Raw genomic sequence first — 25,554 nt, 5'->3', positions numbered from 1 at the left:
ACATCAGACAAATCCCAGTAGATGGACATTCTGCAAAACACCTGGACCAGTATTCCTCAAAACTGTCATTATCATCAAAAATAAGAAACTTCTGCAAAGCCATCACAGCCAAGGGAAGCCTAAGGGGCCACGAAGACTGAATGTGCTGTGGCTCCCTGAGTGGGGTCCCAGGCCAGGAACAGGGCATGAGGCAAAACCAAAGGAAATCTGAAGGAACTGCGGTTGGTTAATCACAGCAAATGTATCACAGTGTGCAGGTGCTAATAAGGGAAGGTGCAGGGGCGGGGGTGGGAATGTGGGGACTCCCTGTGCTATCTGTCAATCTTTCTCTAAATCTAAAGCCAATCTAAAAAATAAAGCCTATTAAGAAAAAATGCAGTTTATAGATGAGGAAATCCAAAAAGGCTTACAAGCATATAAAGGGATAAACTCACTTTTTATCAGATAAATGCTAATTAAAACAATAATGAGATATTTTACCTCTGTACAACTGAATAAACTTGAAAGGCTGGATAATGCCAAGAGTTGGTGGAGATTTGGGTGAAATGATCCCTCATACACTGCTGGCTACATGTTCTGAGAGGAATCTAGCAGCCTTCAGTCAATTACACATGTGCATAAACCCTGACCCCATATTCTGCACCTCTTTCTCTCTCTATAAACTATATATTTATTATTGTCACAAGGGTCCACAAGAGAACATGCAGGAGGATGTTTTTGTAGTGTTGTTTGTGGAAGCAGAGAATCAAACAAAAACTGGATATTTAGCTCTAGTCTAGAAGATTAAACAGGTAGAATGTGATGGATGCATACTATGGAATATTACACAGACATTAAAGACACCAGAACATGTACATATAGCAACATGGATGGATCTTAAAATCATAGTGTCAACAAAAAAATACATGAAGCACAATGGTGTTTTTCACACAATACCATCTAAATAAATTTAAAATGCATACATGCAAAACAAAATTTCCTATTTAACAAGAACAGATACAAAGAAAGTATGCATAGGGAGCACATAGCATGGTGACTAATAGGCAGAGGGAAATGAGGTAGGAGCTCTAACACAAGAGTGGGGCCTTACATGAGCCAAAGATGATAATGTTTATTAAATGAGAGTATGATCACCATTATTAAATAAATTGCAAACCTGAGATCCAACAGGAAAGAAAAAATATTCTAATTCAGTTATGGAAATTAGGTCTGAAAGTCTCAAAGTGCTATTCCAGGACTTAATTGCTCCCACACGAGGTACAGTCCAGGTCCACAGTGACTTTTTCTAATGGCCTGTGACAATGGTTGAGTGAAATGAGGAGGATATTATGTGGTATCCCACTGATTTCTCCAATGCAATCCTCCAGGGCTCCGAGGCCCACATCTTCTTGGCACAGCCCCAACCTGTCATAAAGATACCAACTTCAGAGATCAGTTGTGCCCACAGTCTCCACCCAGGAACCAGTAAACCAAGGACTAGTCTAGAACTTAGCATTGTCCATGTACTGTTGAAGAGCTGCCTATTCGACATTTTCTCTTCTGATGACAACCAATTTTAACACCTGTTGAGAGAGAAAGGGAGACGGCTCCCCTAGCCTTAGACTGATCTTGGTCGTGCTGGGGTAGCATAGTCCCCACAGAGAACAGGGCAGAGTTAGATTCAACACATTCACAGGAAACCCTGCTTTTTCCAAGACACCGAAGAACTATTCTCCAAGGAATAGAATGAATTCTAAATGGCTAGAATGGAGACTGGTTCAAGAGAAATGTTATCTGATTCATGGTCCCACTGAGCTAAGCCTAGACTTAGATTGCATCAAGATTTCTAACAAAGGCCCATTAATAATAATTATTTTGATCACTGAAAATTTTTGCTTACTATGTGCCAAGCACTGTTCAAAATCTTTAACTGCACTATCTCATGTTCACACACACATAAACTTCTATGAGATAGCTATAATAATTATGCCACTTTTATAAATCAGAAAATTGACACACAAGGACACTAAGTGATTAGCTAAAGGCTACTCATTAGTTACTGGTGGTGGAGTTGATATTCAAAGCTGGGCAATCTGACCTTCAGAGCCCAGATCTCAACTTGTATGCCCCACTTGTCTCTGCCCACTGGGCAAAATAGTTAAGGAGAACAGCTTCTCTAAATTGTGCCCAAAGTTATAATAAAAGAAACTTTTCATGATTTGGCCAGAAAGGCATTTTCTATTTATATATTCTAATAGCCAAGCTTGTTTCATATTTTTTTCTGGGTCCAAAAAATTTTAACTTTTCTACCTTCTCCCCTCCCTTCCTTTCTGGTGCTATTATAAAATTGCTGAAAATATGGTGGAATTTTTCAAATGTGTCCAGCATTCTGAAAAATTGAAGATGATAACCAATAATAAGATACTTGATGATGGCTCCCACCTGTGAGAATGGCTTGGAGAAGTATATCCAGAAGGTAGAGAAAAGAGGTAAAAATTAAGAAAATCTCCATAATCTCCCATATGGCCAAGATAATCCAAAAAAGGGACAAGAATTGCTTTTCCTTGAAAGAAGCCTATGTTTCTCTATGTCCCAGCTCCTCTGCTGTTTTTCAAAAGAATACCACCAAATAAACAGTTCTTACACCCACAAACATACAGTACATTGATTTAGGTAAAAGAACTGAAGAAACAAACTAGCAAATGTGACAAAGAAGAAAGAATCCACCACTTAAAGTTATTTTCTATTTGATGCATAGATTCAACAAACCAACTCTTAGAAAATTTTCTAAAGTTTACTGTGGCAGATCTTGTATGCTACTTGATATGCAAAATAGATTTATCAAAAGTAGAAACAAAAGTCTGTTTTTGAAATAAGCATCTTAGAAGCTTTTAATAAAGCTTCTCTGCTACTATGACTTTAATGGCATAAAGTATATTTTATATGATGTATATATACTATATTATGTATACTCTAGCAACGATTTTTAATTTTTGACTTTTTGGAAAATACTGACCAGCAGTCTACTGCCACCTAGTGTACTTCTCAGCTATCGTAAATTATCAAGTGCCCAAGAAATTGAAATTTATTCTAGTGTTAGCCTAAGAAAAAATGATTATTAATATAGGTAGAGGTATGGACAGAGCTATAAAATAAACAGGTATAGAGATATAGATATATATCCACATTAGACACACCACTTTTCCCTTCCATTAATATGACTAAGAACTGTAGCTAAAATAGAAAGTTGAGTGATATGGTAATGTGCCGAGATCCTCAGAATACATCAGGCAAATATTTTGATTTTTTATTCTGTGAATTGAAAGGACCTTTCCTCTCCCACTGATGGAGTACCAGAGGAAAAGAGCAGTGAACTGAAAGAGAGGAAACCAAGTTTAATTCCATTTTTGCTGTCATCACATTGTGTGACCTGGATCTTTCATTCACTCTCCCCATATGCCCATCTGTAGAATGTAGGCAATGACTAGATAACCTCTACAATTCCTTATTCACCCCAAATCCCTGACAATAGACTCTGTGTGTGTGCGTGTGTGCAATGCTCTATGTCCAGTATCTGAAACTTTTTGGAATATTATTCAGTTGATCCACTAGATGGTAGCAGATTCCGGGCTACTCTATGATTGCAGGCAGCCAATTGAACCTTCCTACCATCTGAGTTCTACTATTAAAGAGTTAATGGAAGAGTTTTGCCTTGGTCACCACGAGACTTGAGTTTTACTCTCAGCTCTGCCATTTATTACTTGTATGATCTTGAACAAATGAGCCTCTCAGAGTTTCTGATTACCTACCATGAAATCAAAGGACATATTCCAGGTCTAAAAGTGTAACTGAATATTGTTACCATAGAAAGAACAAGATGTGTTTAAATAGTAAAGTCCCCTGTTTCTACCTTGAGTCATAAAGTCTGCATTTGGTACAAAGAAAAATTCCACTTTTAATCTATGAGATAAAAATAGTATTTTTGTTTCCTCATGTGTAAAATAGGGAAAATAGAAGTAACTTTAAGGGTTATTGTAATGAGTAAATAGATACGACAAGTAAAGCAATTAATAAATGTCAGCCATTATGGTTTTGTGCGTTTTTTAATTATTATGACTTTGTTCAATGGCATTTGGACCCCCTCAGACCACCCTTCTCTCCCGATATTTGAAGGTTTAAGCTTTAGGCCAATTCTCACTTACAAGGTCAGAGTCTGCACAGGACAGCACATGGGGGCAGAAGTAGCTCATGGAATACTCTCTAAGTTGCTACAGAAAGTTCCAAGCCTTGGATCTGTAGGTCCTCAAGGAGTCTAGGTGCTCTGCCTTAATCAGTCTTCACTAGAACTCCTTGAAAGAATCTGGAATGATAGCCTGTAGTGTGTTGGACTCCCCCTGAAGGAATGGGGAGTCAACCCAAAGGCCTCCGGGTAAACGTGGATGGCTTTCAGCCTTAACAAAATGCTACAAAGACTACTACCTCTAAAATATTACCTAACCTGGCTTGCAGAAGCCAATGTCTCTGGTTCCTCCTGAATTGGCTCCGTTTATTCACAAAATCATCAACTTTATGACTTCTAAATAAAACTACTGTGTTACATATTGTGTGACAAGAGTTGCCATATTCTTTTAGGTATTTGTTTAAAGCCTTGAAGACATAAAATACTGAAGAAGCCAAAGACATTAAGTCATCCAAATAAACAAAATTCCTAGAAGCACTGTGGTGTTTTGACCTCATTAGCTATCATCACTTTGAAAATATTTGAGGTTATAACCTAGCAGAATTAAGGTGCAAAACAGAACAGAAACTGGATATAGTTACTACCAGGAACCATCTGTTTACTCACCCCACCTCCTTTTCCAAAGAACTACACCAAAACAAATTTCTCTCTCCGTTTTTGTTTTGGTAATTCAGTGTTCATCATATAATTTGTTTGGCTGTAGTAAAGGTGTATGCTGACAACTTGTTTGTGTAACAGGGTGAGTCTGGTCAGGGAATGATGAATCAGAGTACATAGCCCAGCCCAGGGCAAGTTTGATAGAAGATGTAGTCCAGCCATTTAAGATCAGAGACAGTGATGAGAAAGCCAAACCAGGGGTGAGCTGGGTCAGAAACCTCTACACACTTTAGATGCCAGCAGGGATGAGGATGAGAATCCTGAAATTTAGGAGCATACCAAGATCTGAGGCTGCCAAGGATGATGAGGGAACTCAGAGAACTTGTGGTTTCCAACTTTTAGAAGGACTCCAAACCCTATAATGAGGCTGTATTAAGAATACACCTGCTGAGGGGATTTAACAAGATGGCAGAGTGAGAAGTGAGACAGAAACCTCTCCCAAAAGCACACATAACATGAAAATACAGCAAATACAACTAATCTTGAAAGAGTGACTGGAAAGAAGATTGCAACAGAATTGCTACATCTAGGGAAAAGAGAAGACCTCATGGAAAAGGTAAAGTAGCAAAGCCATTATCTGGCAGGACCCAAGCCCTACTCTGACCCCAGCTCACTGACAGGAGGAAGAGAAATGGAGCAAGGATGGAGTAGAAGCCAAGGACTGCTAAATATCCACCTCTGGGGATCTGCTCTAGGAGCATGAACCCACATTACATGGTGCTTTGGAGATTGGAGGACTTTTAAAACAAAGAAAGGTAGAATACTCAGAGAGTCTGAGATTTCAGCAACTTGTGAAGAACAGGTACCCACAACCAGCCACTCCAGGAAAAAAGAAATGTGGGCACTTTGAAAGACTTCCCAACAGTAAGAGGGCTGCTAAAGAGGCAAGGATTACACAGAGCTTGCTGCTCAGGAGAAAGGACAGGTGGACAAAATCGTCCTGGCACACTCAGCCAAGCAGGTTAGGAATGTTCAGGAGCTTCATGCACTCCATCCCCCTGACTGGCAATGCAGCGCTGAGGCCCCGCACTGCAATACACATCCTGCCACTCCATCCTCCAGCCAACACCGGTTTGCAAACCTACTGCCCCTGCCATCGCACCAGCCAGCAGGAGGGTGGCCCCACCTATGGCAGCTACAATGGCATAGAATAGAGGCTCTTCCCTGTGTGCTTTTCCCACTGGCCCTGTTAGTGGAGGCAGACACTGCATCTGGGAAACAGGAAAGAACTCTTTCCTCCTGGCAGGCACTGGGGCTGTGTGCCTGCAACCCTCACCATCACTCCAGGGGCTGGGCAGCCCCAGAGAGGAGAGTTTCTGGGCACTAGAGGGCACCACTTACACAAAATTATTTTTTCACAGGAATCATTAAAAATGTGAAATGGCAAAAGAACCTGGTACAAACCAAAATCCCTCAAACAACAGAAAGAGGGCTAAGTGAAACTGAAATCAGCAATCTTCCTGATAAAGATTTCAAAATAAAAATCATAAACATGTTCATGGAGCTACAGAAAAATATTCAAGATCTCAGAGAGGACTTCAAGAGATAAAGACTTTGAAAAATACAGTATCTGAAATGAAACATACAGTGGAGGAATTTAAAAGCAGATTAGATGAAGTAGAGGAGAAAGTAAGTGGAACAGAAATTAGAGAACAGTAATACAAAGAATCTGAGGCACAGAGAGAAAAAAGGATCTTTAGGAATGAAAATATTAAGAGAACTGTGTGACCAATCCAAATGGAAGAATATTTGCATTATAGGGGTGCCAGAAGAAGAAAAGAGAGAGAGATAGACAGTCTCTTTGAGAAAATAATTGCTGAAAATTTCCACAGTCTGGGGAAGGACAGAGTCTCTCATGCCATGGAAGTGCACAGGTCTCCCAACACAAGGGCCCCAAGGAGGACAACACCAAGGCATATAATAATTAAAATGGCAAAGATGAAGAACAAGGACAGAGTATTACAAGCAGCCAGAGAGAGAAAAAGGATCACATACAAAGGAAACCCATCAGGCTATCATCAGATATCTCAGTGGAAACCTTACAGGCCACAAGAGAGTGGCATGATATATTTAATGCAATGAAACAAAAGGGGCTTGAACCACAGGTACTCTACCCAGCAAGATTATACTAAAATTTGAAGCAGGGATTAAACAATTTCCAGATAAGCAGAAGTTGAGGGAAATTACCTCCCACAAACCATCTCTACAGTGTATGTTGGAGGGACTACTATAGATGAAAGTGTTCCCAAGGTTAAATAGCTGTCATCAGAAAATATAAAAACACAGTAAAGGAAGTAGACCTATTAATTACTAAGCAAATGCAAAATTAAATCAACTACCCACAAAGTCAGTCAAGGGATACACAAAGAACAGAATATGACACCTAAAATATAAAGAGTGGAGGAGAAAGAAAAAGAAGGGAGGGGAAAAAAAGAACCTTTATATTGTGCTTGAAATAGCATACTAAGTAAAGAAGCTCCCCTTCAACCTCTGGTAACCACAAATCTGAAGCCTGCAATGGCAATAAGTACATATCTATCAATAATCATCTTAAAAGTAAATGGACTGAGGAGTGCGCCGGCCGCTGCTGCCCGGCCGGCCGGCCCGGAGTCAGGGGCGGGGGGCACCAGGGGCGCCGACCCGGGCGGGGGCTGGCGGGAGGACAGGCGGCGGCCGCTCCGGCACGGCCGGGATGCACCTTGAGCGGCACCTTTCGTTCCAGCGCGCGGGCGGCCCAAGCCTCGGCGACGGCGGCGTTGACACCTCCCACCATGGACAGCTTCGACTTAGCCCTGCTCCAGGAATGGGACCTCGAGTCGCTGTGGGGTGAAGACATCTTAAACCAGAGGAATGATTCTCTAGTTGTGGAATTTCAGTCGTCAGCCAGCAGATGCAGGAGTGTCTATGAACCAGATAGAAATGTGTTACGGAGGAAAGAGCGAGAGAGAAGAAATCAGGAGACTCAACAGGATGATGGAACATTTAATTCGAGTTACTCCCTCTTCAGTGAACCCTACAAGACTAACAAGGGGGATGAACTCTCCAACCGGATCCAGAATACTTTAGGCAATTATGATGAAATGAAAGACTTTTTAACTGATAGATCTAATCAGAGTCATCTCGTTGGCGTTCCCAAACCTGGGGTTCCTCAGGCTCCCGTGAACAAGATTGATGAACATTTTGTTGCAGATTCAAGAGCCCAGACCCAGCCCTCATCTGTCTGTAGTGCTGCATCTTCCACACCAGCAGCTGTCCCCGTGCAGCAGAGTAAGAGGGGCACCATGGGCTGGCAGAAGGCTGGGCACCCGCCATCTGATGGCCAACAGAGAGCAACACAACAGGGCTCTCTCAGGACCTTGCTTGGAGATGGTGTGGGCAGACAGCAGCCACGGGCCAAACAAGTGTGCAATGTAGAGGTGGGTCTTCAGACTCAGGACAGGCCACCTGCTATGGCAGGCAAGCACAGCAGCAGCGGACACTGTGTTCAGAACTTCCCTCCTTCTCTGGCTTCAAAACCCAGCCTGGTCCAGCAGAAACTGACCGCGTATGTGCGGCCAATGGATGGCCAAGATCAGGCTCCTGATGAGTCTCCAAAGCTTAAGTCATCCACAGAAACCAGCGTGCACTGCACGTCCTACCGGGGAGTCCCAGCCACCAAGCCCGAGTCTGCCAGAGCCAAGGCCAACAAGCTTTCCAAGTTCAGCATCCCCAAACAAGGAGAGCAGAAGAAAGAAATTGAAGACATTAGATTTTCAACCAAGAGTCATACAGCTGCCAAGGGACACAGGCACTACTGAGTGGCTGTCCCCACTTCCCCACCTCCAGATCACAGCCTGTGAATGCGCAGGTGCCTTTGAAATTCTGCTAATACAGACCCCTTTTCACATTTCAGAGCCCAGGCAATGCATATTACTGCTGGATCCCAAGGCTGTAGTATGGGGCATGGTGTTAACTGAGCTCTAGATGATGCTTCAAGTTCCCCAGTAAGGACTAACACTTACTACTCACTGGCTGCCAGGCATTGTTTCAAGCCCTTTCCAGATATTACCGTCCTTAATCCTCTTAACTGACTCAGCAGAGTATAGCACTCATGTTACCTCCATTTACAGGTAAGGAAACCTCATCACAGAGAGGTTAACAGCTCACCTGAGGTCCCATAGTAAGTTAGAGGGCCAGGATATGCAGCCAGCTGCCTGCTTTCAGACCCCACATTCTTAACCATGAGGGTGCATCTGCCTTGGTGAAGTCAGTCCTTTGAATCAGGAGCAGAAGAGTCCTGGCAAAGGGAGATGTGCCAGGGCAGGGGGGTGGGGAGGCTCCTTCACTTGATCCCTGCTCAGTCGTGAATAGTCTAGCTCAGGTCCATTTTTTTTGTTAGGTAGCTATTTTCCAAGTAAAGTGTAGACATAATCATACCCAGGATTGGGAAATCATGGAAGAAGGGAAAGGAAGACATTGGCAGGCAGGTCAGGGTGAGCATTTTGGGGAGTTGGTGAGGACACAGAGGGAACTGAGTGAGAGTCTGAGTGCTTGGAAAGCAAAGGGCGTTTCTGAAGTAAGGAGGAGAAGCTGAGCCCAGCTGGTACTGCTCCCTCTCTAAATAGCGCATCTTAGTACTTTACCTCCTCCAGTCATTCTGAGAGTTCAGTCAGTTCCAGGGCTGCAGAGAAAAATCAAGTCATTGTAATACAACAGTATTTGCTCATGCCCTGCCCATGCATAAGATCAATCCCCACTCAGACATCTCTTTCCTAACCTTTCATCTGTCCATCCTGTTTGTCTCTCACTATGGGCTATTGTGATTATCTGACAATAAGCTGTAGGTACAATGCAGTTTGGAAATGTTATGCACAGATCTTACCACTATGGGACTTCATGATGTCAATGAAATTGATTTTGGAGAACTGCTCAAATCATAGGCAGAGCCAATGACAGATAAGCATTTGGCAGAATTAGACAAGTTAATAATTAAGGAGAAAAAACCAACCAGGATGATGGCATGGTAGGTATTTTAAAAAGAAGAGAAATCCTTGGAAGAATAACAGACACCATCAATTATTTTTGCAAACGTAATCCTCTTCATGGAGCAAACATCAGAAAGATGTTCTCAAGGGCAATCATGTAATTTTTGTCAGATAAGTGATTTTGAAGAAAAATTATGACTTGATTATCATTCTTTGCTTAAGACTGAGTGGGCGATTTCAATTAGAACATAAAATATGTTAAGCTATAAAATAAAATTTTCTGTCTTAGATTTTAGAATAAGTAAAAGCTTATTTCACTATTTCATGTAGAACCTTAGCTTCTGTTTTTGGTGGCTTCATTTTACTTGGTCCCTTTTTGGTACCAAGGCAGATAATGTGCACACAGGCACATGTGTTTGGGTGTTGGCATATACATTCTCATTATTAATTATCTTATTTCTGGAGCATTAGTTTTCTACCTACAAGTCAGATTTTTTTGCTGTCCTGACGTAAGTGTCTTAAACTTCTCAGGAGTGTGCTGTAGTACCAGTAGGGATAGAAACATATATATATATATATATATATATATATAAAACAATACAGTTTTAAGTTAACAGACTGATGTGTGGGTCTGATCCTCCAGTTGTAATTTTGCGTAGGAGGTGTTTATGAAATAGTTGCTAAGTGGGTAGATAAATTCCCCATCTACGAGTTTGGAGTGGTTAAACCTACTCTTTTAATCTTAATTGTGTAAACTAAGATGATTTCATGGATATGGCAATTCATTGAAAACACACACACGTACACAAACCACGAAATTATTATTATTTGGCCATACTCTGTTCCTTATTATTGGTATTTAAGAATTACTGTGATTATTCATTTAAAGAACAAACATTTAATTGTCTCCCATGGTCCAGGCTCTCGGGGATAGAATGCTCTGACTTTCTATCTCTTTCACCAAACCGAAGGTGCAGATTCAACATGTATTTCCATTCTTCCTCTCCTGGAATCTCTGTCACATATTCACCCATACACCTACTCTCCTTTAAGTTGCTCCCCCCTTATTTTTTGGCAGGTTAAAAAACAAAAACAAAAACAAAAACCTAGGAGCCTAACCACCAATGCAGAAATACTTGGCTAAGAAAAGAGTATTGAGATAATCCATTTCATCTTACTGTTAGGTTACATTTAATGTTACTGCACGATTAATCATGTAATTATTTGTCCACACTGAATTGATGCAGTTGCACAAGTAATTAAGGTTTAGCTATAAAATCATTTGTTAGTAATGCTTTGTTGTCTGTCTCTAATAAATCAAATTGCTAATGTTAAAAAAAAAAAAAAAAAGTAAATGGACTGAATGCACCAATCAAAGGACATAGACTTACAGAATGAATAAAAAAAGAAAACAAGACCCATCCATATGCTGCCTACAGAAGATTCACTTGAAACCCAAAGACATATACAGACTAAAAGTGAAGGGATGGAAAAAGATACTTCATGCAAATAATAGGGAGAAAAAAGCAGGAGTTATAGTATGTGTATCAGACAAAATAGACTTCAAAACAAAGAAAGTCACAAGAGACAAAGAATGACATTATATAATGATAAAGGGCCCAGTTCAACATGAGGATATAACCATTATAAATATCTATGTACCCAACATAGGAGCACCCAAATATGTGAAGCAAATACTAACAGAATTAAAGAGGGAAATAGAATGCAATGCACTCATTTTAGGAGACTTCAACACACCACTTGTTCCAAAGGACAGATCAACCAGACAGAAAATAAGTAAGGACACAGAGGCACTGAACAATGTATTAGAACAGATGGACCTAACAGACATCTACAGTACACTCCACCCAAAAGCAGCAGGATACACATTCTTCTCAGGTGCATTTTCCAAAATAGGTCACATACTAGGACACAAAAAGAACCTCAGTAAATTCAGTAGTATGAAACAAGAAATAAATTATGCAAGTAAAACAAAAAAGACCACAATACATGGAGGCTTAACAACATGCTCCTAAATACTCAATGGATCAATGACTAAATTAAAACAGAGATCAAGCAATATATGGAGACAAATGAAAAAAACAACTCAATACCCCAAAACCTGTGAGATGCAGTGAAAGCCATTCAGAGAGGAACATATATAGCAATACAGGCTTACTTCAAGAAAGAAGAACAATCCCAAATGAACAGTTTAAATGCACAATTAATGAAACTAGAAAAAGAAGGAGGGACATAATAAAGATCAGAGCAGTAATAAATAAAATTGAGAAGAATAAAACTGTATAAAGAATCAAGGGAACCAAGAGCTGTTTCTTCAACAAAATAAACAAAATAGATAAACCCCTAGCCAGACTTACCAAGAGAAAAAGATAGTGTACACACATAAACAGAATCAGAAATGAGAAAGGAAAAATCACAACAGTTAACACATATATACAAATAATTATTACAGAATACTATGAAAAATTATATGCTAAAAATTGGATAACCTAGAAGAAATGGACAACTTTCCAGAAAAATACAACTTTCCAGACTGACCCAGGAAGAAACAGAAAATCTGAACAGACCAATTACCAGCAAGGAAATTGAATCAGTAATCAAAAAACTACCCAAGAACAAAAGTCCTGGACTAGATGGCTTCACCACTGAATTTTATCAAACATTTAGAGACAACCTAATATCCATCCTCCTTAAAGTTTCCCAAGAAGTAAAAGAGAAGAGAATACTTCCTAACTTATTCTATGAGGCCAGCATCACTCTAATACCAAAACCAGGCAAAAACACTACAGAAAAAGAAAATTACAGACCAATATCCCTGCTGAATCTAGATGGAAAAATACTCGACAAAATATTAGCAAACTAAATTAAAAAATACATCAAAAAGATCATCCATCATGAACAAGTGGGATTTATTACAGGGATGCAAGGATGGTACAATATTCAAAAATCCACCAACATCATCCACCACATCAACAAAAAGGACAAAAACCACATGATCATCTCCATAGATGCTGAAAAAGCATTCAACAAAATTCAACATCCATTCATGATAAAAACGCTCAAGAAAATGGGCATAGAGGGCAAAGTACCTCAACATAATAAAGACCATATACAACAAACCCACAGGCAACATCATACCTAACAGTGAAAAGCTGAAAGCTTTTCCTCTTAAGATTAGGAACAAGAAAAGGAAGTTACTCTATTTTTATTCAACATAGTACTGGAGGTCCTAGCCACAGCAATCAGACAACACAAAGAAACAAAAGGCATCCAGATTGGTAAGGACTAAGTTAAACTGTCACTGTTTGCAGATGACATGATATTGTACATAAAAAATACCCTAAAGAATCCCCCCCAAAACTATTAGAACTAATATTTGAATTCAGCAATGTTGCAGGATAAAAAATTAATACACAGAAATTTGTTGCATTTCTATATACTAATGATGAACTGGAAGAAAGAGAAATCAAGAAAACAACTCCATTAACAATTGCATCAAAAAGAATAAAATACCTAGGAATAAACCTAACCAAGGAGGTGAAAGACTGAGACACTGAAAACTACATGACACTTATGAGAGAAATTAAAGAAGACACTAATAAATGGAAATACATCCCATGTTCAAGGATAGGAAGAATTAATATTGTCAAAATGGCCATCCTGCCTAAACAAATCTACAGATTCAATGCAATCCCTATCAAAATACCAACAACATTCTTCAATGAGCTGGAACAAATAGTTCTAAAATTCATATGGAACCATTCAAAAGACTCTAATAGCCAAAACAAACCTCAGAAGGAAGAATAAAGCTCAGGGGATTATGCTCCTCAACTTCAACCTCTACTACAAAGCCACAGTAATAAAAAAAATTTGGTACTGGCACAAGAACAGACCCATAGACTAATAGAACAGAATAGAGAGCCCAGATATAAACTCAAATCTGTACAGCAAATTAGTATACAATAAAGGAGCCATGGATATACAATGGGGAAATGACAGCTTCTTCAACAATTGGTGTTGGCAAAACTGGACAACTATATGTAAGAGAATGAAACTGGATTATTGTCTAACTATGTACACAAAAGTAAACTCAAAATGGATAAAAGATCTGAATTTAAGTCATGGAACCATAAAACTCTTAGAAGAAAATTTAGGCGAAAATCTCTTGAATATAAACATGAGCAACTTTTTCCTGAACACATCTCCTCAGTCAAAGGAAACAAAAATGAACAAATGGGACTACATCAAACTAAAAATTTTCTGCACAGCATCAGTAGAACAGAAAGGCATTCTACCATATCAAAAAGGTATGGGAGAACGTATTCATAAATGACATCCGATAACGGGTTAACATCCAAAATATATAAAGAACTCACATGCCTCAACACCCAAAAAGCAAATAACCCAATTAAAAACTGGATGGAGGATCTGAGCAGATGCTTCTCCAACAAAGAAATTCAGATGGCCAACAGACACATGAAAAGATGCTCCACATGGCTAATTATCAGGGAAATGCAAATAAAAATCACAATGGATATCACCTCATACCAGTTAGGACGGCCAGCATTGAAAAGACTAAAAACAACAAATGCTGGCGAGGATGCAGAGAAAGGGGAACCCTCCTACACTGCTGGTGGGAATGTAAGCTAGTTCAACCATTGTGGAAAGCAATATGGAGGTTCCTCAAAAAACTAAAAATAGAAATACCATTTGACCTGGAATTTACCAAAGGATTTACCCAAAGAATACAAGTTCTCAGATTCAAAAAGACATATGCACCCCTATGTTTATTGCAGCACTATTTACAATAGCAAAGAAATGGAAGCAACTTAAGTGTCCATCAGTAGATGAATGATAAAGAAAATGTGGTACATATACACAATGGAATGTTATTCAACCATAAGAAGACAAATCCTACCATTTACAACAACATGGATGGAGCTAGAGGGTATTATGCTCAGTGAAATAAGCCAGGTGGAAAAAGACAAGTACCAAATGATTTCACTCATCTGTGGAGTATAACAACAAAGCAAAACTGAAGGAACAAAACAGCAACAGACTCCCAGACTACCAGAAGGGACTAGCAGTTACCAAAGAAAGGGGGTAGGTAGGGCAGGGGGAGAGGGAGGGAGAAGGGGATTAAGGGCCATTATGATTAGCACAAATAATGTAGAGGGGTCATGGGAAAGGCAGTGTAGCACAGAGAAGATAAGTAGTGCCTCTATAACATCTTACTACACTGATGGACAGTGACTGAAATGGGGTGTGTACGGGGGGAATTTGATAATATGGGTGAATGTAATAATCACAATGTTGTTTATGTGAAACCTTTATAAGACTGTATATCAATTATACCTTAATAAAAATTACCAAAAAGAAAAAGAATAAACTAAACTGTTTTGAAAAGTCAAAAAAATGAATACATCTGCTTATACCACCAGTTCTTTATTCACTAAAGTTGCCTCCAGGCCTTCAAAAAGGCAAGTAAGATTAAAATAGTTCTTAAATGCATATTCCACATTTAGAAAGAATAATAAATACAAAACGGAAGAAAAAGAAAAAAGATGGACCTTCATTTACATATTCTTTATCTCAGGAAAAATTCAGCAGACACAGATCCCACTACACTGAGCTCATTAAGGATAGAGACCAAAAATAGGGGGGCGGAAGATGGCGGCGTGAGTAGAGCAGCGGAAATCTCCTCCCAAAACAACATATATCTAGGAAAATATAACAAAGACAACCCTTCCTAGAATAAAGACCAGAGGACACAGGACAATATCCAGACCACATCCACACCTGAGAGAACCCAGCGCCTCGTGAAGGGGGTAAGATACAAGCCCCGGCCCCGCGGGAGCCGAGCGCCCCTCCCCCCAGCTCCCGGCGGAAGAAGAGCAGGCAGAGCGGGAGGGAGACGGAGCCCAGGGCTGCCGAACACCCAGCCCCAGCCATCCGGGCCAGAGTGTAGGGCCCTCGATACTGGGAAAACAGGGCAGCAATAACAGTGAGCAGGCACTGGAGGCTGGGCGACAGAGGACATAAGAAAAGCGCGCGACCATTTTTTTTTTTTGCTTTTTTGCTGCTTTGTTTTGGCGAGCGCTGTTTGGAAGTCTTAAAGGGACAGGGACCCCAATATTAGGGAAACAGGGCAGAAAGACCGGTGAGCAGAGGCCTGAGGCTGGCACCGGAGAATAAAGAAAAACGAACGACCACCTTTTTTTTTTAAATAAAAATATATATTTTTTTTAATTAAAAAAATTTTTTTTCTTGTTTTTTTTTGTGGTCGTTGTTTTGGCGGGTGCTTTTTGGAAGTCTTAAAGGGGCAGGGCGGGCCACTTAATCCAGAGGTAGGGAATCCGGGACCTCTGGGCACCCTAACCCCTGGGCTGCAGGGAGCAGGGAGGCCCCTTACAGAGATAAATAGCCTCCCAGCAGCTCCTGCTCCAACGTGACTACACCATTTTGGAGTAGCTGCCCGAGCCAGGCCACGCCCACAGCAACAGCGGAGATTAACTCCATAGCAGCCGGGCAGGAAGCAGAAACCCTGTCTGCGCCCAGCTGCGCAGCACAAGCCACTAGAGGCCGCTGTTCTCCCAGGAGAGGAGGGCCACAAACCAACAAGAAAGGAAGTCCTTCCAGCCGTCACTCGTCCCAGTTCTGCAGACTATTCCTATCACCATGAAAAGGCAAAGCTACAGGCAGACAAAGATCACAGAGACAACACCAGAGAAGGAGACAGACCTAACCAGTCTTCCTGACAAAGAATTCAAAATAAGAATCATAAACATGCTGACAGAGATGCAGAGAAATACGCAAGAAAAATGGGATGAAGTCCGGAAAGAGATCACAGATGCCAGAAAGGAGATCGCAGAAATGAAACAAACTCTGGAAGGGTTTATAAGCAGAATGGATAGATTGCAAGAGGCCATTGATGGAATTGAAATCAGAGAACAGGAACGCATGGAAGCTGACATAGAGAGAGACAAAAGGATCTCCAGGAATGAAACAATATTAAGAGAACTGTGTGACCAATCTAAAAGGAGCAATATCCGTATTATAGGGGTCCCAGAAGAAGAAGAGAGAGGCAAAGAGATGGAAAGTATCTTAGAAGAAATAATTGCTGAAAACTTCCCCACACTGGGGGAGGAAGTAATCAAACAGACCACGGAAATACACAGAACCCCCAACAGAAAGGATCCAAGAAGGGCAACACCAAGACACATAATAATTAAAATGGCAAAGATCAAGGACAAGGAAAGAGTGTTAAAGGCAGCTAGAGAGAAAAAGGTCACCTATAAAGGGAAACCCATCAGGCTAACGTCAGATTTCTCAACAGAAACCCTACAGGCCAGAAGAGAATGGCATGATATATTTAATACAATGAAACAGAAGGGCCTTGAACCAAGGATACTGTATCCAGCACGACTATCATTCAAATATGATGGTGGGATTAAACAATTCCCAGACAAACAAAAGCTGAGGGAATTTGCTTTCCACAAACCACCTCTACAGAACATCTTACAGGGACTGCTCTAGATGGGAGCACTCCTAGAAAGAGCACAGCACAAAACACCCAACATATGAAGAATCGAGGAGGAGGAACAAGAAGGGAGAGAAGAAAAGAATCTCCAGACAGTGTATATAACAGCTCAATAAGCGAGCTAAGTTAGGCAGTAAGATACTAAAGAGGCTAACCTTGAACCTTTGGTAACCACGAATTTAAAGCCTGCAATGGCAATAAGTACATATCTTTCAATAGTCACCCTAAATGTTAATGGGTTGAATGCACCAATCAAAAGACACAGAGTAACAGAATGGATAAAAAAGTAAGACCCATCTATATGCTGCTTACAAGAAACTCACCTCAAACCCAAAGACATGTACAGACTAAAAGTCAAGGGATGGAAAAACATATTTCAAGCAAACAACAGTGAGAAGAAAGCAGGGGTTGCAGTACTAATATCAGACAAAATAGACTTCAAAACAAAGAAAGTAACAAGAGACAAAGAAGGACACTACATAATGATAAAGGGCTCAGTCAAACAAGAGGATATAACCATTCTAAATATATATGCACCCAACACAGGAGCACCAGCATATGTGAAACAAATACTAACAGAACTAAAGGGGGATATAGACTGCAATGCATTCATTCTAGGAGACTTCAACACACCACTCACCCCAAAGGATAGATCCACTGGGCAGAAAATAAGTAAGGACACGGAAGCACTGAACAACACAGTAGAGCAGATGGACCTAATAGACATCTATAGAACTCTACATCCAAAAGCAGCGGGATATACATTCTTCTCAAGTGCACATGGAACATTCTCCAGAATAGACCACATACTAGGCCACAAAAAGAGCCTCAGAAAATTCCAAAAGATTGAAATCCTACCAACCAACTTTTCAGACCACAAAGGCATAAAACTAGAAATAAACTGTACAAAGAAAGCAAAGAGGCTCACGAACACATGGAGGCTTAACAACACGCTCCTAAATAATCAATGGATCAATGACCAAATCAAAATGGAGATCCAGCAATATATGGAAACAAATGACAACAACAACACTAAGCCCCAACTTCTGTGGGACACAGCAAAAGCAGTCTTAAGAGGAAAGTATATAGCAATCCAAGCATATTTAAAAAAGGAAGAGCAATCCCAAATGAATGGTCTAATGTCACAATTATCGAAATTGGAAAAAGAAGAACAGATGAGGCCTAAGGTCAGCAGAAGGAGGGACATAATAAAGATCAGAGAAGAAATAAATAAAATTGAGAAGAATAAAACAATAGCAAAAATCAATGAAACCAAGAGCTGGTTCTTCGAGAAAATAAACAAAATAGATAAGCCTCTAGCCAGACTTATTAAGAAGAAAAGAGAGTCAACACAAATCAACAGTATCAGAAACGAGAAAGGAAAAATCACGACGGACCCCACGGAAATGCAAAGAATTATTGGAGAATACTATGAAAACCTATATGCTAACAAGCTGGGAAACCTAGGAGAAATGGACAACTTCCTAGAAAAATATAACCTTCCAAGATTGACCCAGGAAGAAACAGAAAATCTAAACAGACCAATTACCAGCAATGAAATTGAAGAGGTAATCAAAAAACTACCAAAGAACAAAACCCCCGGGCCAGATGGATTTACCTCGGAATTTTATCAGACATGCAGGGAAGACATAATACCCATTCTCCTTAAAGTTTTCCAAGAAATAGAAGAGGAGGGGATACTCCCAAACTCATTCTATGAAGCTAACATCACCCTAATACCAAAACCAGGCAAAGACCCCACCAAAAAAGAAAACTACAGACCAATATCCCTGATGAACGTAGATGCAAAAATACTCAACAAAATATTAGTAAACCGAATTCAAAAATACATCAAAAGGATCATACACCATGACCAAGTGGGATTCATTCCAGGGATGCAAGGATGGTACAACATTCGAAAGTCCATCAACATCATCCACCACATCAACAAAAAGAAAGACAAAAACCACATGATCATCTCCATAGATGCTGAAAAAGCATTTGACAAAGTTCAACATCCATTCATGTTAAAAACTCTCAGCAAAATGGGAATAGAGGGCAAGTACCTCAACATAATAAAGGCCATCTATGATAAACCCACAGCCAACATTATATTGAACAGCGAGAAGCTGAAAGCATTTCCTCTGAGATCGGGAACTAGACAGGGATGCCCACTCTCTCCACTGTTATTTAACATAGTACTGGAGGTCCTAGCCACGGCAATCAGACAAAATAAAGAAATACAAGGAATCCAGATTGGTAAAGAAGAAGTTAAACTGTCACTATTTGCAGATGACATGATACTGTACATAAAAAACCCTAAAGACTCCACCCCAAAACTACTAGAACTGATATCGGAATACAGCAAAGTTGCAGGATACAAAATCAACACACAGAAATCTGTGGCTTTCCTATATACTAACAATGAACCAACAGAGAGAGAAATCAGGAAAACAACTCCATTCACAATTGCATCAAAAAAAATAAAATACCTAGGAATAAACCTAACCAAAGAAGTGAAAGACTTATACTCTGAAAACTACAAGTCACTCTTAAGAGAAATTAAAGGGGACACTAACAGATGGAAACTCATCCCATGCTCGTGGCTAGGAAGAATTAATATCGTTAAAATGGCCATCCTGCCCAAAGCAATATACAGATTTGATGCAATCCCTATGAAACTACCAGCAACATTCTTCAATGAACTGGAACAAATAATTCAAAAATTCATATGGAAACACCAAAGACCCCGAATAGCCAAAGCAATCCTGAGAAAGAAGAATAAAGTAGGGGGGATCTCACTCCCCAACTTCAAGCTCTACTATAAAGCCATAGTAATCAAGACAATTTGGTACTGGCACAAGAGCAGAGCCACAGACCAATGGAACAGACTAGAGAATCCAGACATTAACCCAGACATATATGGTCAATTAATATTTGATAAAGGAGCCATGGACATACAATGGCGAAATGACAGTCTCTTCAACAGGTGGTGCTGGCAAAACTGGACAGCTACATGTAGGAGAATGAAACTGGACCATTGTCTAACCCCATATACAAAAGTAAACTCAAAATGGATCAAAGACCTGAATGTAAGCCATGAAACCATTAAACTCCTGGAAGAAAACATAGGCGAAAACCTCTTAGACATAAACATGAGTGACCTCTTCTTGAACATATCTCCCCGGGCAAGGAAAACAACAGCAAAAATGAGTAAGTGGGACTATATTAAGCTGAAAAGCTTCTGTACAGCAAAAGACACCATCAATAGAACAAGAAGGATCCCTACAGTATGGGAGAATATATTTGAAAATGACACATCCGATAAAGGCTTGACGTCCAGAATATATAAGGACCTCTCACGCCTCAACAAACAAAAAACAAATAACCCAATTAAAAAATGGGCAGAGGAACTGAACAGACAGTTCACCAAAAAAGAAATACAGATGGCCAACAGACACATGAAAAGATGCTCCACATCGCTAATTATCAGAGAAATGCAAATTAAAACTACAATGAGGTATCACCTCACACCAGTAAGGATGGCTGCCATCCAAAAGACAAACAACAACAAATGTTGGCGAGGCTGTGGAGAAAGGGGAACCCTCCTACACTGCTGGTGGGAATGTAAGTTAGTTCAACCATTGTGGAAAGCAGTATGGAGGTACATCAAAATGCTCAAAACAGACTTACCATTTGACCCAGGAATTCCACTCCTAGGAATTTACCCTAAGAATGCAGCAATCAAGTTTGAGAAAGACAGATGCACCCCTATGTTTATTGCAGCACTATTTACAATAGCCAAGAATTGGAAGCAACCTAAATGTCCATCAATAGATGAATGGATAAAGAAGATGTGGTACATATACACAATGGAATACTACTCAGCTATAAGAAAAGGGCAAATCCAATCATTTGCAGCAACATGGATGGAGCTGGAGGGTATTATGCTCAGTGAAACAAGCCAAGCGGAGAAAGAGAAATACCAAATGATTTCACTTATCTGTGGAATATAAGAACAAAGGAAAAACTGAAGGAACAAAACAGCAGCAGAATCACAGAACTCAAGAATGGACTAACAGGTACCAAAGGGAAAGGGACTGGGGAGGATGGGTGGGTAGGGAGGGATAAGGGGGGGAGAAGTAGGGGGGTATTAAGATTAACATGCATGGGGGGGTAGGAGAAAAGGGAGGGCTGTACAACACAGAGAAGGCAAGTAGTGATTCTACAACATTTTGCTATGCTGATGGACAGTGACTGTAAAGGGGTTTATAGGGGAGACCTGGTATAGGGGAGAGCCTAGTAAACATAATATTCGTCAGGTAAGTGTAGATTAGTGATAGCAAAAAAAAAAAAAGGGCAGTTCCTGTGTGGTAACCTCCAACGAGTTCTACACAAGGGTATAAAGGGCATATAAAAGTGTAGGCAAAGGGTCTGTTTGTGTTTGTACAGAGGATCAAAGCCTAATTGGGCTACCCCGAAAATGAACTAAGATACGATATGAAAAAGAACTTCCAACATCTGCACCCTCTGGAAGACTCATGCCAGAAGATGATCATCAAAAAACCCCAACAAAGATCCACGCACTGCTACAGCTGTAGATGCACTCATCCCACCAGTTCCTGGACTTGCCATGGGAATGAGGAAGGAGATATCTAAGCTGGCCTGTGCATACAGTAAAACAACAAAATTGGACTGGATCTATACTGTTGGAACTCAACCAAGAATTTGGAGAAGTGCAAATTGTAGCGCTCCAAAGTCTTACAACTACAAACTATTTATTGTTAAAAGAACATATGGCATGTGAACAGTCCCCAGGAATGGGTTGTTTTAATTTGTCTGATTTCTCTCAGACTGTTCAAGTTCATTTGGACAATATCCACCATATCATAGATAAGTTTTCACAAATGCCTAAGGTGCCTAACTGGTTTTCTTGGTTTCAATGCAGATGGCTGGTAATTACAGATATGCTTTGGTTATGTAACTATACTCCTATTATGTTAATGTGTGTGTGCAATTTAAGTAGTAGCTTAAAACCTATACATGCTGAAGTTACTCTACAAGAAGATATATCAAAGAAATAATCAATCTTCCCATGTTTTCTTCCGCCTGCTACTTCTATAGCTTTTCTTCTTCCTTCCTAATTACAACCCTTAAATAGAATTCGTGCCTCATATCAAATTTACCGAGTATCATAATTCTTCCAAGTGGTAAAGATACCTCAAGACAAATGCTGGGCATAGAAGCCACAGGGCATAAATATGCAAAGAAGTAAAAAGCTAACTTTTTCAAACAATAAGGCTTCTCTCTCACTTACCAACTTCACATTTCCTTGTATGGCCCCGGAAGATGACTGGTTAGCCAGAGACGGGTAAGATTCCTCAAGGGAGGAACAACCTAAGACAGGCACAGTCGCAGGGGGGCCATCAGGTGAGAAATTGGGGATCAACAGAGGTGAGGCTTAGAACCTCACCCCCCCGTTCTGAGAGAAATCTTCTGCATACGTGGATGTTTTATTGCCCTGGTCTAGCTTGGATTAACACATAGTCTACAGGCACACACCTGATCATCTACATGTGCTCTCTTACAACACTAAACTATGTTTTCTACCTTTATCTTGTATCTACCTACCACTTCAGCATTTTATTAAAAATAATAATAATAAAGAGAGAAATGTGGTATCCACATATAAATCAAGTATAAAAACCAAATGAGTATTCATATTTGAACTGACTGTTTATAGTTCATAATGCATGAGCAAAACCGAAAGTTTCTGTGATGACTGCCCTTGTACTGTTCACTATGTAACTTATTCATTATGTAAGAATTTGTTCTACATGTAAAAACTTGTTTGTTATGCCTCAGAAGATTGGAGACTGACAAAAATTAGGCTTGGGGTGGAATAATGATTGTGCATTGAGCATTGACTCCCCTATACAGAATTTTATTGTCGTTAACAACCATTTGATCAATAAATATGAGAGATGCCCTCACAAAAAAAAAAAAAAAAAAAAAAAAGAAGGACAGACTTCCAATGGTAAAATAAATTAGTAACCGGGATGTAATGTATAGCATAAGGAATATAGTCAAGATATTGTAACAGCCTGGTAGGGTGATAGCTGGAACCTAGAATTATGTATATAAATGTTCTACCACTGTGTTGTACACTTGAAACTCATGTAATGTAATACTGTGTGTCAACTACCCTTCAATAAAAAATAATTATTAAAAAAATAAAAAAAATAAAAAAAAAAAAAAAAAGGATAGAGACCAAGCCTGGCCTACCCTTTTCATCACCAGTGACCAGCCTGCCACTTGGCACTCACATGCTCTCAGTGAATGTTTGCCTTCATTACTGTTGTTGTGAATAATGCAATGGACTAGACACCAAAAGCAAAAGCCTGTGATGGTGTCCTGTTGAGTGACTGACTGGAGTTCAGTGTCATAAGCCACCCAACCTTCAACCCTCTTCTGACCTTCAAGCTGAACGCATATACAAGCATACAAAAGAATTCAGCCACCCCAAACAAGAGCTAAAGCCAGGATATGGGCTTCAAAAGGACATAAACTGTCTGCATGCCCATTAGTTACTGGCCCCTGGTACCCTGAATGCCATGTCTGCTTATGGTAGTTTCTCTAGAATTGCTTCTTAACCATCCTACCAGAGGCTGGACATCAGAAACCTAGAGCCCAGGCCTGGCTTGGCATCCACTAGCTGTGTAACCTGAAGCTAGTCATGTCATTTTGTTTTTTGTAAGGTAAAACTAACAGTCTAATTTCAGCAATAATATTCTGATTCTAAGCTGATCATGAAGAAGAGAAAACTGGATTCAATAGGGTCAGCCAGTGTTCCTGATCTTTATAAATTCCCACATGGTCTTTGACTCCCTAATCCACATACTTTTCAGTGTGTGAGCAACTAAACTGCTTACAGGAGATTTACTGGTGACAGGGAGGATTCTAGCAAATTACATGTAATCATCTTTCCATGCACTTTAGAACAGTGTGAACTCTCACCATTTCAACAGGCTTCTGAATTGGTTAACTAACAGCCTAAGAAAAATTTAATAGTTTAAAGTGAAGCTATAAAACTATAAAGATCCTTATGGTTCATCCAAGAAATTTTATATGCAAACAATTTTAAGTTTACTACAGATGTCAGGTGCAAATGATGATGAAATTAGCAAATATTGACAAATGAAACCATTAGTAGACAGTGACTGGAAAATAGGGCAATGGGGTGGAATTCTCTGATGCTGTTTGCACTCCTATAATACTGGGGCTCATGGTAAATGGTCTTCCTGAATTGCAAAGGACTACAATCCTTTAACAGGGGGCCTTCAAGGAAGCCAGGGAGGAACAGGGGAAGGGAATGAGTTTGAGAGCTGAAGCAGCTCTGGGTGAAGTTACAAAGAAGGCTCCATTTAACTTTGATCTTCATATATGGTCCCCATCATCACCATCCCATCGGGGCACTGGTGTCCTCCATCAAATTTACAATTGCAAAATTTCATCAGTTCAAAGTGCATTACCTTCCCATCTGTAAAAATTTTTCATCCAGTTTCAGTTTGGAGTAACACAGAGTAAACACATTCTATTCTGTCTCTCCCACTGAATGTAGCTGAAAACCTGGACAGAATGCATGGAGCAGCTATTTGAAGACTCAGAGCAGGTGGATTAGGAAGGAAGTCAAGATTTGGAGCACCACTGAAACAGCAGTGTATTTACCTTTCTTATCACTGGTACCCCCTGGCCTATATGCCCAGCAGCCAACAGCCCAGAAGTAAGCACAAGTAAGGACAGAAAAGTCCCAGGAAAAGCTCTCTAGTTTAGGCTGAGGAGCAGGGTGGCGCCCACCCGGCAGCACAGTGCAGGAGGACCTGCAGGTGCCCAAAACTCTGAGGGAAGAAAAGCTTCCTGCCCGTTAGTTTTCTCTCTTTCAACCACCAAGCCACAAACCCTTCTGGAATCATAAGAAATGCCTCGCAGACCAGACTAAATCAAGTTCCAGTTTTCTGGCAGCAGGACTGAAAAGGGGAGCCTCAGGGAACTGAAAAGTACTAAGGATGTCACAGAGAGGAAGGAGATGAAGGAAGCAACTTACAGAGGCAGCTGTCTCCTCCGGGGCTCACCCCATGCCATGGGTCTGACTG

At 40.2% G+C, this 25,554-nt stretch overlaps 1 protein-coding gene across 1 annotated transcript; it reads left to right on the top strand.

Moving 5' to 3' along the window:
* The first annotated feature begins 7,603 nt into the window (after window positions 1–7,603).
* Window positions 7,604–8,673, top strand: LOC130683960 (AF4/FMR2 family member 3-like). The gene has a single exon (XM_057503245.1). The coding sequence runs from the start codon at window positions 7,648–7,650 to the stop codon at window positions 8,671–8,673; it is 1,026 nt and encodes a 341-aa protein (XP_057359228.1). The 5' UTR covers window positions 7,604–7,647.
* Window positions 8,674–25,554: the final 16,881 nt, after the last annotated feature.

This window comes from Manis pentadactyla, chromosome 5 (genome assembly GCF_030020395.1).
Source record: "Manis pentadactyla isolate mManPen7 chromosome 5, mManPen7.hap1, whole genome shotgun sequence".
Classification (NCBI taxonomy): domain Eukaryota; kingdom Metazoa; phylum Chordata; class Mammalia; order Pholidota; family Manidae; genus Manis; species Manis pentadactyla.
The sequence above is the reverse complement of the archived record's forward strand: the minus strand, read 5'-3'. Positions and strand labels throughout refer to the sequence as shown.